The sequence below is a fragment of the Hemicordylus capensis genome, chromosome 1, assembly GCF_027244095.1.
Source record: "Hemicordylus capensis ecotype Gifberg chromosome 1, rHemCap1.1.pri, whole genome shotgun sequence".
NCBI classification, from domain to species: domain Eukaryota; kingdom Metazoa; phylum Chordata; class Lepidosauria; order Squamata; family Cordylidae; genus Hemicordylus; species Hemicordylus capensis.
Window position 1 is genome coordinate 216300692 of NC_069657.1, and position 15831 is coordinate 216316522.

At 45.2% G+C, this 15831-nt stretch overlaps 1 protein-coding gene across 7 annotated transcripts in view; it reads right to left on the minus strand.

The window, feature by feature from the left end:
* Positions 1-15831, minus strand: part of HECW2 (HECT, C2 and WW domain containing E3 ubiquitin protein ligase 2) — a 259192-nt gene that overhangs the window by 31417 nt on the left and 211944 nt on the right. For all 7 annotated transcript variants that reach the window (XM_053283122.1, XM_053283121.1, XM_053283118.1 and 4 more), the window contains one exon: positions 2590-2710. In XM_053283122.1, the coding sequence (XP_053139097.1) occupies positions 2590-2710 (121 nt within the window). The remainder of the gene's footprint in view (positions 1-2589; positions 2711-15831) is intronic.

Consider the following 15831-nt stretch of genomic DNA (forward strand, 5'->3'; position numbering starts at 1 on the left):
ACGGGGGTTCTGTTTCTCGCCTTATAACCACAAGCAATGAAACAGTGAATAATGAGTCATTGTGCCTATTTGAACTGGGGTTTGTGTGTGTGTTTAGATTCCTGCAAAGGGCAGGGGGGAGTAATCAAAAATGGTGAAAATGGTGAAATTAATGTACCATGCTCTGTGGTCTCCATCTGTTTAGTACTGTCCCTGCAAAAAAAATTAAGGGGGGAGGGAATCTCTTTTTTTCCCAACAGATGAACCACAAACTGACTCCTTTACACAAAATGATGGCCGGGAATGACCCCCAAGGGTATTAACCCTTGTATGCCCACATATGCTGAGGTTGGGTGGCTATTTGTAGACCATGGATATGCGAAACTGTGAATAGCAGAACCATGTTTAGTGAGGTCTACCTGTACATTGAGGGAAGTCAACAGAATTCTGTAAAAAGCACAAAGCAAAATTCAGTTTCTGGGGTGAGGCAGGGAGGAGCCTAACTGCTTTTCTGGCGACCATCTGGTGAAAAGCATGTGCCAGAACAGTCTTTCAAGGCAGTCTGTTTTACAGACTGGTGCAATTTTATTGCACATGTGATTATTCCTTAATACCAGAAATGAGTCTTAAGCATTGCCTTCTGCTGCCTTTAGATTATTTTTTCTTTAAAAAGCCACCCATTCATGTGAAAGACACAGGTTGCATTCAGACCTAACACTCAACTATGGTTAGTCATTATGAGAATGTGCACTCCCCACTCTCCTTCCTCCATCCTTCACATACAAAAGAAGAAGAAATTCAAAGCTTCCAGTTACTGTTTCTAACAAACCACAATTTCCTTTTCTGTTCAAATACAGGAAACCTTGGTGTGTGCAAACCCAGCATAACTAACAAACTGGGATCAGAAATGGAAAATCCAAGTTTTTTTAAAAAACCGCAACCAGAAGTTTTACCATTCCCACCATTCACACATGAGGGTGGGGAAGAGTGCACACGCCTGACGTTTTCCATGGCACTTTCCCTTACAAACCAATCCTGAATATGGCCAGTGTGTGCATTAGGCCCCACAACTGGGCTAGTTCCAAGTTCTTGTTACATTTGTACCCCACTCCCCTTCTCTAAGCAGTCCTCTAGCTCTAGCCCACAGCAAGCCTGTGAAGCAGGTGGAATGAGAATCAGTTGCAAAAAGCCACTCATCTTTCATAACTGGGGGCAAAAAGATATTACAAGGTGGATGTGGCAGTGGTGGGAGTAGCTTGGGGTTAGGCTGGAAAAACAGCTAGAGGAGAAATATCAGGTAGCTTACCCCATCATTTCTCCATTATTTATAAAAAATGGAGATGGTTACATACATCAGTCTGGCTCTGAATAGGTGCCTGAATTGGGGGTTCCTACATCCAAACCAAACCCTCTAGCCATTAGACTACACTGAGTGCACTACCATTTTTACCATGTGGACAGTGGTGTTCTTACCCCTGGACTTCGGGGCCAATGGGAATATGTTAAGTTATGTGTTGAAATGTTTCTGCTAATGCATATTTGCCTAAATATATCTGTTTTATATTCTTACATTCTTGTGAGTTCAGTTGCTGTTTGTGCCCTCAAGAACCCACATGTTAAAAATACTGTGTGCATGTGGCGGGGGGGATGATGCTTAACTTGCAGCCGGGGGTGGGGCTCCAAAAGCCTTTAGGTACATACTCAAAAATTGCCTAGGTATACTTCTGCATCTGGACATTTGCTTATATAGGAGAACCTCGTTAATTGTGGGTCTAGCACCCGTGGTTTTATGTATCCACGGTTGGGTAATGGATGCTTGATCTCAGGATATGTGGAAAAACCCCAGCACATACAGGGTTAAATCCATGTATCCATGCTCGGGGGGTGGCCAGAAATGACCTCAGCCACCATTTTGCAATCAGGAGCCATTTTATGGCTTATTTAACACCAAAACGGGGGCAGGGATTTTGGGGCAATTTTTTAAACTCTTGTGGGGGCATGCTTGGATTGCTGAAGGGCAGTGGAGTATGGCAGGGCATTTATTTGGCCAATTTGTTCCTTTTGGGGGGTTATTTGTGGATTCACTATCTGTGCCGCCACTGCCCCCCTCCCCGGCAAAACAGAACCCTTGAAAATAATGGGGTTCTCCTTTATCAGATGTACATTGGAAGTCTTTAGTTCTAGACAACAGCTAAACTACTGCTTGTATTGCCCACTTCTTATATCAAACAAAAATAGGCCTGGCCAGCATATTAAAATACTGTACTTAACGACATTTAGCTTAAGGGTTCTCGAGTGTTAACTATATATTCCATACAAATGAATATAAAAGAGCCTCAATGCTGTTTTTTCTAAAAACAAGCGACCGGGTTGGAATCTGGAGTGTAGAAACAGTGGGCGGGGGGTGGGGGAGAAAAGTACCCCTGCGCCCCCCGACCCCGCTCCCATTTCCCCCATCAGAAGCTGGTTTTCTTAAAAAACAAAAACCAGGGTTTGGGCTCTGTTACACACATTTGAATGTAATGCGTACTAAGCCCCTTAGTGAGATTCCCTGTGATACAATGTTCTGACTCTGAGACACAATCAATTCTTCATAGCACTTCTACATACTTCAATTTCCCTGGGCCTTGTCCATATCCTTTAGTCTCCAGCTTCCTGTAGAAATTCCTCAATTTAGCTTCAAAATCTCTTTTATAAGGAGCTGGAGCTCGGGCATTAGCACGTTGAGTACCTACAATGAAATAAAAAAATACAAGATGAATGGCAAGTGTGCAGTGATATCAATATTCTATTATATATTAAGGAGAAAGTTGCAGCCATAGTGTAGGGGTAGGCAAAAGGTAAATCATGGCCCACTGGCCAATTTCTGGTGGACCATTACATAACCCAGCAGGGTACAACTTATGTTCTTAAGCAAGAGCACATGTACAAGTTCACTAAATACAAATTAATGATGCCTTCATTGTAAGAGATCCCGAGCATGCACGCTTGACTTATAAATTTAACACACATCAGGCGGCCATAGAGATTCTAGTAAATAAAAAAGGAGACCACACAAGACTTGTCAGCCCACCCCTGCTATAGTATGTGGGTTTAAAATGTTTGCGGACTAGTAAAAGAATCAGACTGATGCAGAGCAGGAAGGAGAGCTTTTATTTTGCATAAGCATATCCAAGAACTTTTAATTCAGCTACAAACAGGATGACAATTGTGGATTCTATACCAACCATCAAGAAATAAAATGGAAACCATGTGTAATTAACTTCTTAATTGCTTTTCACAAGTCATGCCTTGGTTCATCATCAAGAACATATCTCTCTGAATGAAAAGAAGCACCCACTGCTGAAAACATATGAACACCCACCCCCCACAAAGTTGTCCTGAATTTAACGTGCCTGGCCTTTATATGCAAATCTGGAGTTGATTTAATCCATTACAGACAACTGTGGAAATGTTTAAAAGTACAAATGACAATTATCATGTGTGCTCTCAGAAATCTGCTTTCAGCTTCTGGTATAAAGTAATAAATAATGAAACTCATACTTCCTTTTGAAAGTTAACTTCCAGCATTAGTCTCTCTCAAAGGAGACTTGCATGTAAGAAAACCCATATTCACCCACAAGTACTGTGGATACAGTTTGTAAGCAATATAGGTACATGAAAGAGAAGGCCTATCTTTAAGAGGAATTTGACTGAAGCCACTTTCTATTTTAATCATTCCTTTCTTTAAACATTGCAGGCATAGAAGACTTTAGTACAGTCTAACCCTGAAAGGTAGTGGGTATTAAAATAATAAATAAATTACATTTCCCTATTACCTGCATTTCAATTTGGTCCATAACTGCTCTTCCTCTTAGATTTTTAAACCTTCCAAATATGTTATCAAACCCCAAGAGCTGAAATAGCTGCATACCCAAAGTGATACCTCCACTCTTAGCGAATCCCTTTGTAAGTATAATAGCAAGATATGCATGCCAAATGGAAATCTCAAATGCAAAACAAATATTCATTATGTGTAATATGAGAGAGTGAGAGAGAGAGAGAGAGAGAGAGATAGAGAGAGAGAGAGAGAGAGCGGAGAACTCTTTTATTAGAAACCTGACAGCAGCAATAATTCACTGCCTGTCCCCCATATCATGTCAGTATATAGAAAGCATTATCTATTTTTAGTTGGGTAACAAACAGAACAAAATGATGCACCTGCCCCAAATGGCATGGAATATATGGAAGCAGGGGGCGGGGAAGTGCACTAGTGAGTTTCAGCCTGTGTGTGCACTTGTGAACATGCATGCACACCATGTGTGAAGTAATGGAGTTGCAGGAATAGAAAGAGATGGTAGATTGTTTCTGAGTGGAGAATGAGTTGCAAAGGTTTCATATCCCTATAGCACTTTTCACACACATATTCCTTTTCTCCAACTGTCACCTTTAATCAAACAGATTTTGGAGGGTACTGAAATAACACACTAGCCTGTAAAACCTATTTTCCATAGGCAACAGTTGAATAAGTAGGCACATTGCAGCAGTGACCTTTCTTTTAAATGACCAGAGTGTTAAATAAATAAATAAATAAATAAATAATAAGAGAACGGTTCAGATGCTTCCTTCCTCATATGTAATGAACATCTGGAGGGAGAAGTGGGACTGTGCCTGCTGGCCCCTCCCCCAATATAAGCATGCTTTCTGGCCTGCCCCTGACCTTGGTGTATTTAGCACAGTGTTGGAAAGTGGCAAATATGGAAATACAGCTATATGCATGTAGGATTTAACATAGGAACATAGGAAGCTGCCATATACTGAGTCAGACCATTGGTCTAACTAGCTCAGTAATGTCTTCACAGACTGGGAGCAGCTTTTCCAAAGTTGCAGGCAGGAATTTCTCTCAGCCCTATCTTGGAGAAGCCAGGGAGAAAACTTGGAACCTAGGTGCTCTTCCCAGAATGGCTACATCCTCTGAGGGGAATATCTTACAGAGCTCACACATCAAGTCTCCCATTCAGATGCAACCAGGGCAGACCCTGCTTAGCTAAGGGGACAAATCATGCTTGCTACCACAAGACCAGCTCTCATCTCCAAGTGGAAATCACCCAGTGGTGATTTCCACACCACTGGGACAGTGTTCCTTTTGGGAATGTGTGGAGATCCTACACATGTACAGCAATGTGTGTATAGATGTTTCTTTCCCACCTTCTTCTGAAAATGTAGAGGTTAGGTGTGCTAATGATTGAGGTGAAGCCAGTGGGCATGGTTGCAATTTATGTGCTCATTTTACATGGAAAGAGTCTGAATAACCTTTTTTGGGATGCTGGGGGCGGGGGGTGGCAGCCTTACAAGAATCAGTAAAAAAGGGGAAAGTAAGAACCAATGGGTGAGGGTTACATAGGTCAGCAAGGAATAATAGAAAGGCAATGGCCTATCTGAATGCAGTTATAAGACAAAGTACTATTGCTTCATGGTATGAGGAGCAGCAACATAGGAAAGGGATCTCAGCATCAACATGAAAGATGGAGAGCATGGAGAAATAATGGAGAACATACACCATTACTATTACTGTTACCATTTAACATTTGTTGATGCTAACACCACAGAGTACTGTAACAACATGACTCCAGTTCAGTAGCTTACAATCTACCGTATTTTTCAGGACCATAAGACGCACCTGACCATAGGACGCACCCAGTATTAGGGGCCGAATCGGCCCAAGCTACTGGCGCCACAGCTGCGGCCCGCCCGCCCTCCCAGCTGCCCCCGCCGCCCCCCCACCTGATTAGGGGCCGAATCGGCCCAAACTATTGCCGCCGCCGCCGACCGCCCGACCGCCCTCCCAGCCGCCCCCGCCGCCGCCCCACCTGATTAGGGGCCAAATCGGCCCAAACTATTGCCACCACGGCCGCCACCACCGACCGCCCACCCGCCCTCCCAGCTGCCCGAGTCCTAACCTTGTAGGCCGATCAGGGACCCATAAATGGAGAAGGAGAGAGGAGCTCGCAAACAGAGCTCCTCTCTCCTCAAAGCCTCGGCCCGAACTGGCGCTTTGGGCGCAAAGGATGCCTGGGAACTCCCTAACCCGAATGAGACTTGTCCTCTGGCGTTAGCGATGGGACTCCAGGTCATGGACCTTAATTATTCAAGATTGGGAAGGGTGAGCCTGTGAAAGAGACCAGCTGGGTCTAGAATATTAAGTGCTAGGGCTATAGATTCTCGGGCAATGTATGTCCTTAAAATTTTCTTATGGCAGGACATATGAATTTAATTACCTTCAATGTTAAGGGACCAGGAACACCACAAAAAAGAACCCAAATTCTTGGGTATTTAAAGAGACAAAATGTAGATGTGGCCTTCCTACAAGAAACACATATGGCAGAAAAAGACATTCACAGGCTTAAACGGAGCTGGGTTGGCCATGTTTTGGGGGTGGGGTCCTCTTCCAAGTCAAGAGGGGTGGCAATCCTAGTTAATAAGCGCATCATGTTCAACCCCCTTAATGTAGAGGCAGACCCCCTAGGAAGATTTATTATTGTGGAAGCCCAGATTGGGCCCAAAACCATCCTTTTGGCTAATGTGTATGCCCCCAATGAAGATTTCCTCTCCTTTTTTACAGCTTTACACGCTAAGCTTCTTGCAAGGGAGAACAGTGACTTAATTTATGGAGGAGACCTCAACAAGGTTCTGAATCTCCTAATGGACAGGAGCACAGGGCATTCTGTGTTATCTAAATCTCGTGTTCTGTTAAATAGTTTTATGAAGGACCTTAGCCTCTATGACGTATGGAGATTACTACACCTCAAAGACAGGGACTTTACTTTCTTATCAAAATCCCACAAGACAAGCTCTAGGATTGACTTCTGGCTCTTGTCCCCAATTTTGGGGAAACAGGTAATTGCATGTGATATTGGCCCACTCATCATCTCGGACCATGCACCTGTGGTATTAAAAATACAATTGACAGACAGTGGAGACCAGAAGCAGAAACATTGGAGACTAAATACATCCCTGTTAAAGGACCCCAAATTCATTACAATGATTGTATCTGAAATTCAAGAGTTTTTGAAGTTTAATAGAAAACCTGAGACTAGCTTGGCACTTCTTTGGGATACCCTTAAGGCCTACTTACGAGGTAGAATTATTGCCTTTGCCTCATTTTAAAAAAAGCAACAGCTCAAGAACATTAAAGAATTGGAAGAGAAACTCAAAGTGGCTTGGTTGGAATACAATACCAGCCCAGCCCCTCGTTTCTACTCTAGTCTTCTGAAGCTACAATATGAATCTATTACATGCCAGGCAGGCTGACTTCCTTCTAGCTTGCTCAAGGCAAACGTACTGGGAATCGGGAAAAAAAGCTGGCAAACTGCTGGCCTTTAGAATCAAACAAATACAAAATCGCTCCCATATAGCAGGCATCAAAGACAGTAATGGGCATTTACATACTGATAATAAGGCAATTAATGCAGCATTTGAAAAAATTTACTTAGCACTATATAATCATGTCCCCTCCTATGGATGTGAAGAGATCCAACACTTCTTAGATAAAATTCAGATTCCGACCCTCACTGATACACAAGCCACACATCATGCCGCACCCATATTCTTGGCTGAAATCCAGGAAGCAATTAAAAAAATTAAACCTGGAAAGGCCCCAGGCGAGGATGGGTACCTGTCTGATTGGTACAAAACATTCTCTGATAACCTAGCCCCACTACTGGCTGAAGTGGCCACCAAAGCTGCAAATACACATGAATTGCCTAAAACTATGTATGTAGCAATGTGTCTCTTATACCAAAACCACAAAGGGACCCACAGCAATATGAAAATTATAGACCAATGTCATTACTGAATGTTGATGTCAAAATCTTTGCTACAATCTTGGCAACCTGTCTTAATAGCTGTGTACATACAATTATACATCCAGGACAGGTTGGCTTTATCCCTAAGCGGCAGGGAGCAGATAATATACGTCTGGTTCATAATCTTATCCACATTACATCCCGTAGGACCGACCAGGCTCTGTTGCTGTCCCTTGACGCTGAAAAGGCCTTTGATAAAGTACATAGAGACTTCCTCTTGGCAACCCTTGAGAAATTCAGATTCCCTACCTCTTTCATAAATTGGGTGCGGACAATCTATAAAATGCTTTCAGCTAGGATCAATACTAACGGCCAACAGACGGGACCCATCTCCTTTCAGTGCGGGGTCAGACAGGGCTGTCCCTTATCTCCATTGCTCTTCAACTTGGCCCTTGAACCTCTGGCTTGTGCAGTGAGGCAAAATGCAGGTATTAATTAAGGGGATCGAGGTAGATGGACAAGAACATAAAATTGCATTATATGCATTGACACCCTCTTGTTTCTTTCCAAACCACAGAAATCTGTCCCTAAACTTATGGAATTACTATACCAGTTTGGGGACCTCTCTGGATACAAAATTAATTGGCACAAATCCAAGGCCATGTCCATTGGGAAACTGCCCCTCTCTCATAGGGATATGCCCTGGCCCTTTACTTGGAAAACAGACTACGTGAAATACTTAGGTATTCTAATTACTAAACAACCTAATCTAATTGTCAAAACCAACTTAGATAAAATACTTTCACAGATTAAGACAGACTTCCTCCGCTGGGCTGACCTTTCGCTGAGTTTGTGGGGTAAGATAGCTGTTGTAAAAAATGAATGTTATGTTCAGATGAATTTATACTGTAAGAGGGCTTATTGCTTATTTCTCAAAGATACTTTAGAGAAATTGACAGAGCTGTGAAGAGGTTCCTCTGGGGTAATGGCAGGCCTCGGGTTGCTTTTAATAAACTCCTGTTGGCCGCAGACAAAGGGGGCTTCAACCTAGTGAACCTTAGATTGTACCTTAACACGTTTTTAATTGCACAAGCTATTCACTGGCATGCCAACACAGATGGGGAAAGGCCAGAATGGGCTCAAGTGGAGCTAGCAGAACTGAAACACTTGGAGGGATGGGAAGCACTTGGCTCCAGATATCTTAAACATCCCCACTACCAATCCCCTACTATACTAGCAGCCCGACATGCCTGGAAGGAACTGGCAAGGCAACTAAACTTTGATCCCTATGCCCACATGGATATGACACTGTGGGGTAACCCACATATATTGATAGGCAAACAACCAATTTTGTGGAAACATTGGATTGATAAAGGGATTTACCGGTTATCACAGCTAAAAAATGTAAATGATAGCTACAAACCCTTTGCACTCCTGCAAGAGGAGTTCCATCTACTACCAGCATGTGCCTGGCAATATATGCAACTGAGACATACCATATCGGCTCAACTTGGTCCAGACGCTTTGGCAACCCCAGCAACTCCAGCTATCTTTGGGCTTGCCATTAAGATGGCCTCTCTCCCAAAACTAAATAAGTACCTATATGCCAGTGTGCATAGAGACATAGACCCTGGGTTAGATTTACTTAGGGACAAATAGAACTTGGAACTTTCTGATAAACTGTCACCTGAGCAATGGCAAAATATTTTAAGTAGTGTTCAATGCAGTACATTGGATCTTAAATTCTGCTGCGCCTCATCCAGCAGAAGACTATTTTCAGGGCCTAATGGACTCCTCTATACCTTATGCAATTAAAAATGTCCTCAAATAGTAACTGTTGGAAATGCAATAATCCACTGGCCAATTTAACACATATGTTCTGGGAATGTTCCATAGTGAAAGGCTTCTGGAGAGAGGTCACTATGCAAATTAACTTCGTGCTGGATTCATCTCTTGCACTGAAGAATCGAAATGCAGTGTTGAGGTTTATTCCAACCAGCTGGGGACTAAAATACAGCTCTAAACAATGGCTTTGGCAGAGCCTGCTGGTTGCCAAGAGGTTGATACTGAGGCTGTGGAAATCTCCCAATCCCCCTCGGTGCGAGGATTGGGTACAGGACCTGCTTAAGCTTGCGGCACATGAAAAATGGGCCCTCTTAAAAGTAAATAAATTAGATAAATGGTCTGAAATTTGGGATAACTTTCTTAATCTTTTCTTAGAATAAGAATCTTTCTGACCTATCCACATCTTAGTGCAATGGCGATTCTCCCTTCTTCTCTCCTTTTCTCTCTTCTGTTTTTCTTTCTTTCTTTCTTTCCCCTTCCTCTTCTTTCTTGGGGGAGGGTATGGGGGCAGGGTGGGGGGCAACTTGGGCATGTTGTTGCAAAATATAAATTGTTATAAAATGTTTAAAAACATTAAATAAAAAGGAGATTTTATTTTATTTTAGTTTTTTCTGATTTTTTTTTTACTTCTTCCTGTCACTGAGAGAACCACTGCTGCCTACCTGTGCAAGCAGCCAGCCACACCAGCCCCAGAGTGCTGGCCATATGTGGCCAGCCAGCAGCCCCCCCCCCACGATTTTCCAAAGTTTTTTTAGGCTTTTGCCCCATCTGAAGAAGAGGAAGAAGAAAGAGTGACCAGACCCACAGAAGTGGACTACAGAGAACCAATATTGGAGAAGACTTAGAGACTGAGTGAGAGTACCCATTTATAATTTTAACACACGGACAAACACCACACCATACACCTCTAGTCTTGAATTTTGTATTTGGGTTATTTTTTCCTGTTTGGAGAAAGGTTTTGGTTTTCAACTGAATTTAAAAATTTGTGTGCAATTTAGAATAAATTTAAATAGGGGTTCTGCTTAGCTTTAGAGTTTAAATAGGGATCCCCATTAGCTAGCTAGTAGGTGGTTAGAGGGTAGCGTAGCCTTGTGGTTTTTAAAAAAACAATTCCCCATTTCCCCCTTCCAAATTTTTTTTTGCATTTTTTTAAAAAAGAAGCATGCCCTCCCCCCAGTGCCCTGATATATCGTATTAATACTGCTATATAGTATTGTCTGCCCAGCAGCAGCCTAGGTTCTGCAGTGGGCACACACTTTTTGTGTTGTTTTTAAAAAACAGAAGCCTGCCCCAGGGGTCCTCTGTGCATCTTCTCTGCCTGCCCATCCTCTGAGGTGCTGATGCTCTAGCCTCCTAGCCAAGATCTTTAATTTGTATCTTGTTGTTTGGGCCCACAACAATCCCTAGTGACGCCGTAACTATCTGCTGTTGTTAGTGTCATTGCATCAATCCATCTCATCTGTCCTCCTCCTAGTAGTTAGGGAACCTTGTATCTGATTCTTTTTACAAATAAATAATTTCCCACCCCTGAATCCCTCCCTAGCCTGTATACCTCTGTTCTACTGCCAGTGCTGCTGCCCCTACAGTCAGGCACCACAGAGTGCGTGAGTGGGCATTCCAGCCACCCACCCCAACCGCCGCAGCCTTAACGAAAGCAAAGCAGCAGCTGCCAGCAGCAGCACCGCTACACTCAGTGCTGAAGTCAGCTCAGCCCCTGTTCTTGGCCCTTCGCCCAGCTGAGTGTCCACTGCCCTGAGACACTGACCCCACCCCACTCTGCCCCTCGCCCCCAATCCTTTGCAAAAAAATTTTTTTTTAAAGTCAGGGTTTTAAAAAGAAGCCCCAAAAGAGATAGCTGGGAGGGGCAGTGGAGTGCCAGGTGCAGGTAAGGGGATGACAGGTAGGGGGAGGCTTTTTCCTGCTAGTCGTGGTAGGGGGCGACGACAGAGGCCTAATCCCCAAATCACCCCTGCTGCCCCTGCTTTGGCGCACAGGCTGGACTTCTCTAGTCTGCCTGGCCCTATGCCAGGGCCTGCGGCCGAGCAGCAGTTAGGGGGGAGGGCCTCCCCTGCCAGGGAAGAAGTTCTTCCTGTGGCAGATGTGGAGGTGGTGCAGGTGCAGCTGGCTGCTGGTCCAGCCAGATCCACCTTGCTGCCCTCCCCACCGGTCCCTGTGGGGGGTGGGGGCCCCAAGGTTGCATCTGAGGCCCAGGAGGAAGCCCCTGTGTTTCCTGTCCCTGGGACTTCCCAGGGCAGCTCTGAGGGCACTGGTGGTAGCGTGCCCCAGAAGGAACCAGCACAAGTGCCACCACCCAAGCGGCTATGTGTCATGGGGGAGTCCAGCAGTGTGGTCTGGGTTCAAGCTTTGCCCTGGTGATCCAGCCATGCAGCCTGCACCCACTGCAAGGCACTTGTCAGCAGAGGCAAGGACCCTAAGCACTTCAGCACGCCGACTCTGTTGGTGCACCTGCTCTGGTGACACCCTGGTCTGGAGACCTCTTCTGGCAGCAGCGGTATGCCAAGTGCCTTCACTAGCAGCCAGCAGCCAGTGGCTCCTGCTCCTAGGCAGGAAAAGATGACTGAGCAGTAGGTTCAGCCTCTGGGGAAGCGGTCTGATAGCCCCAAACCATATCTCATAACTCGGGCAACTGGGGAGATGATGGCTTTGGACGACCAGCCTTTTAATATTTTGGGAAATTTCAACTTCTGCTATCTGCTCGCCCCAGAGTACTAATTCCTTCATGGACCACCTTGAGTAGGAGGATGGTCCCTTCACTGTACTGTGCATGCAGGGAGACTGTGTTGGACCGGTTGCGTGCAGCCGGGCCCAGCACCAGTGTGCACTTCATTGCAGATCTCTGGACGAGCCACAGCGGGCTGCACACTGTCTTCATGTCCCTGACAGCCCACTGGTGGGGGCATGGGGGTGAGGGAACATTCAGCTCTGCTGGCACTGTATCCAGCTCCTCCCATGCATGCACGCCTTCTTGGGCAGTGTTGCAAGTGGAGGCGATGGACCCAGACCACAGGTCAGATGAGTTGTCGGTGGTCATGAACCAACAGGTGGGGAGTTGGCTGGCCAAGGAGCCAAACCTCCACCGAGGCTTCATGGTCACCAACAATGCAGCCAACATTAGTAAGGTGGCTAGGCAAGTTCACTGTGTGCACATCGCTTGCATCGCACACACCTTGAACCTGGTGGTGCAGGATGCGCTTGGGCTTAAGGAGATGAAGTCCAAGTGCCAGCAGACTAGTTCAGGTTTAGTTCCCACCCCAGATCCTGCTGCTTCCGTGGCTGGAAGGCAGAAGTGGCACACCATCCATCACAGAGGCAGGCTGCCTGTGTGCAGGCACAGGAACGTTTCTGGGGATGCTATGTCTCACACATGCTTATGCTGAATTATACACACACACACACACACACACACACACACACACACACACACACGGGGAGCACACTGTCACAGAGAGTTTGCTTGCTTTGTTTCCCTTCAATGTTGAGCAGTGTTTGTTTGATTTGTTTCAACCATGCATGACACCACCACAAGGCCCATGACAGAGGTGGGTGGCGCATCCTGGCCTGGCGCCACTATGGCCCAGCACCAGCACCACCCCCATCCACAGAGACTGTGGTTGGTGGGGTGGAGAGGCAGAAGGGAGAGTTTTGGAAGATGCATGCACTGCTGATATGAAAGAATGGCTTTTATTGATGATTTTGAATTGATGTTGGAATGAAAATGATGAATTGCCAATGTCATAATATATATGTGATGATGATGAGTAGTTGTAATGTTCATGCATTTTCTGTTTTGTAATGTGGCTTTTACTTGTCTATTTAATGTTTGTTGTCTGAGACTTTGCTTTGCTTTTTTCCACCCATGGAAGGACTGTGACTGAAGCAGCAGCACATAAACACATGCACCCGCTACTCCCACTCCCCAACAGCCGTCACTAAGGATGGGTTTGCTGCTGGTGCCCTCACAAATGTCTGTCTCATGCAGACTTAAGAGGCGATGGACAAAACTTTACCCCTAAACCCACTACCCTTTCGCAGAGCATGCACGGACAAGTATACTATTGTTTTTGATTCTCCCCGCTACATAATCTCAAGTCTAGCAATTCAAATGCCTTGGTTTGTTGTTGTGCCTATGTTTTGAGGGACCTCATGGGTGGGCAAATGACAGGTTCTCTCTCTGTGTGTGGACTTCTTTGCAATGAAGATTGGGTCATATTGTGATATCATCAGTGTTTTTATTCAAGATTGCTTGTATCTACAATAGGTTGTGCTGGTGCCACAGGCTCCGATCCACTGCAGAAATGTCAAAAAAATGCACCAAAAAAGTGTGTGCCATTGTCGTTGTCATCATTCTTCTACTTGGGGGCAGGCGGACAAACATTGTTGTCCGACTGGCAGAATGTTGTTTTGCATCCTTACTTAACCCACTTTTATGGCCAGGTGCTACAGTTGTTGCTGTCTCTGACATTGATTGTGGACGAAAAATGCTTGGAGGAGGGAGGGCAGGGCACATTTGATGCTGCTGATGGCCCTAGACTGCTGCATCTGTGATATCATGCTTGCTCTGGCAGCCTGGTTCTTTGCAAAGCTCTGCTTTTGTTGATGATGTGTGCTGTTAGTGTTCTTTGGGGCAGAAAGGGGGCTTGGGGGCAGAAGAGTGGGTTGGGTGGTAGTGCCCCAATAGGTGCCTGCCACCACCCAGATTCCAAAGGAATTGGGCAAAGGGCTGATTTTTTGTGAATTGTTGAAGTTTACACATCTTTAAGATTTTTCCCCATAGGGAATAACAGGGGTTTCAACAGCCCCTTAACTGCACTTGGGGAGCACCGGGGTGGCCCAGGCCAAGTGGTGGTGTAGTGCACATAGGGTGCCAACCACCCCCATGGGTTGCTAACCCATGGGGTACAGGGTTTTGTTGTTTCTGATGTTCTGAGTGTAGATTCTCTGGTAGCAGATGAGATTTTCAATGACAAACTATGAATTCACTCTCATCTGCTACCAGAGAATCTACACTCAGAACACCTCAGAAACAGCAAAGCCCTGTACCCCATGGGTTAGCAACCCACGGGGGTGGTTGGCACCCTAAGTGTACTATGCCACCACTCGCTCTGGGCCACCCTGGTACCCCCAAGTGGAGTTATGGGACTGCTGAAACCTCCATTATTCCCTGTGGGAAAAATCTTAAAGACCCGTAAACTTCAAAAAATCATTAAAAATCAGCCCTTTGCCCAATTCCATTGAAATATTTCTGGTAGCTTCCTTACCCCCCATTGGACACTACCACCCACCACACTCCGCTCTGGGACACCCCTCCCCCACTGATGTGAATCGATACATTTGCTGGGATCCCCATTATTCTCTACGGGGAAAATCTTAAAGACGTGTACATTTCAAAAAATAATTAAAAATTAGCCCTGTGCCCAGTTCCTTTGAAATATGCGTGGTAGCTTCCACCCACTGGGCATAACCACCACCCCCACTCTTTTTGCCCAAGGACCCTTTTAAAAATCCAAATCGATTCAGAAAAATTCAGGTACAAAACGAATCGGGGTGATTCGGGGGGGGGATCAGATTCAGACCTGAAACAAAGCAGGGGTGTTTCAATTTGGGTGCAAATTGTAACACAAAAATCATTTTGTGCACACCCCTATCCTAGATTTCCTGGCAATCAATTTCATGGGATGACCCCTGGTTCTAGTGTTATGGGAGATGGAAAAGAATTTCTCTCTATCCACTTTCTCCACACCATGCATGATTTTATAGACCTCTATCATGTCTCCCCGCAGTCATCTTTTCTCTAAACTAAAAAACGCCACGTGTTAGAAAGGTGCTCTAGGCCCCTGATCATCTTGGTTGCCCTCTTCTGCACCTTTTCCAGTTCTACAATGTCCTTTTTTAGATGTGGTGATCAGAATTGTACTCAAGTACTCCAGGTGTAGCTGCACCATAGTTTTGTATAAGGGTCCCCTTCCTAATTATCCCTAGCATGGAATTGACCTTTTTCACAGCTTCCGCACATTGAGTCAACACTTACAACAAGCTGTCCACTACAATCCCAAGATCCCTCTCCTGGTCAGTCACGATCAGCTCAGATCCCATCAGATCCCATTGACCATACGTGTACTGATTAAAACACTGGTCATTTTCACACAACATAGGAAACAGTGAGCCGCCAATTCCTGGAGCGCCCTTGCCTGCAAGCTTGACA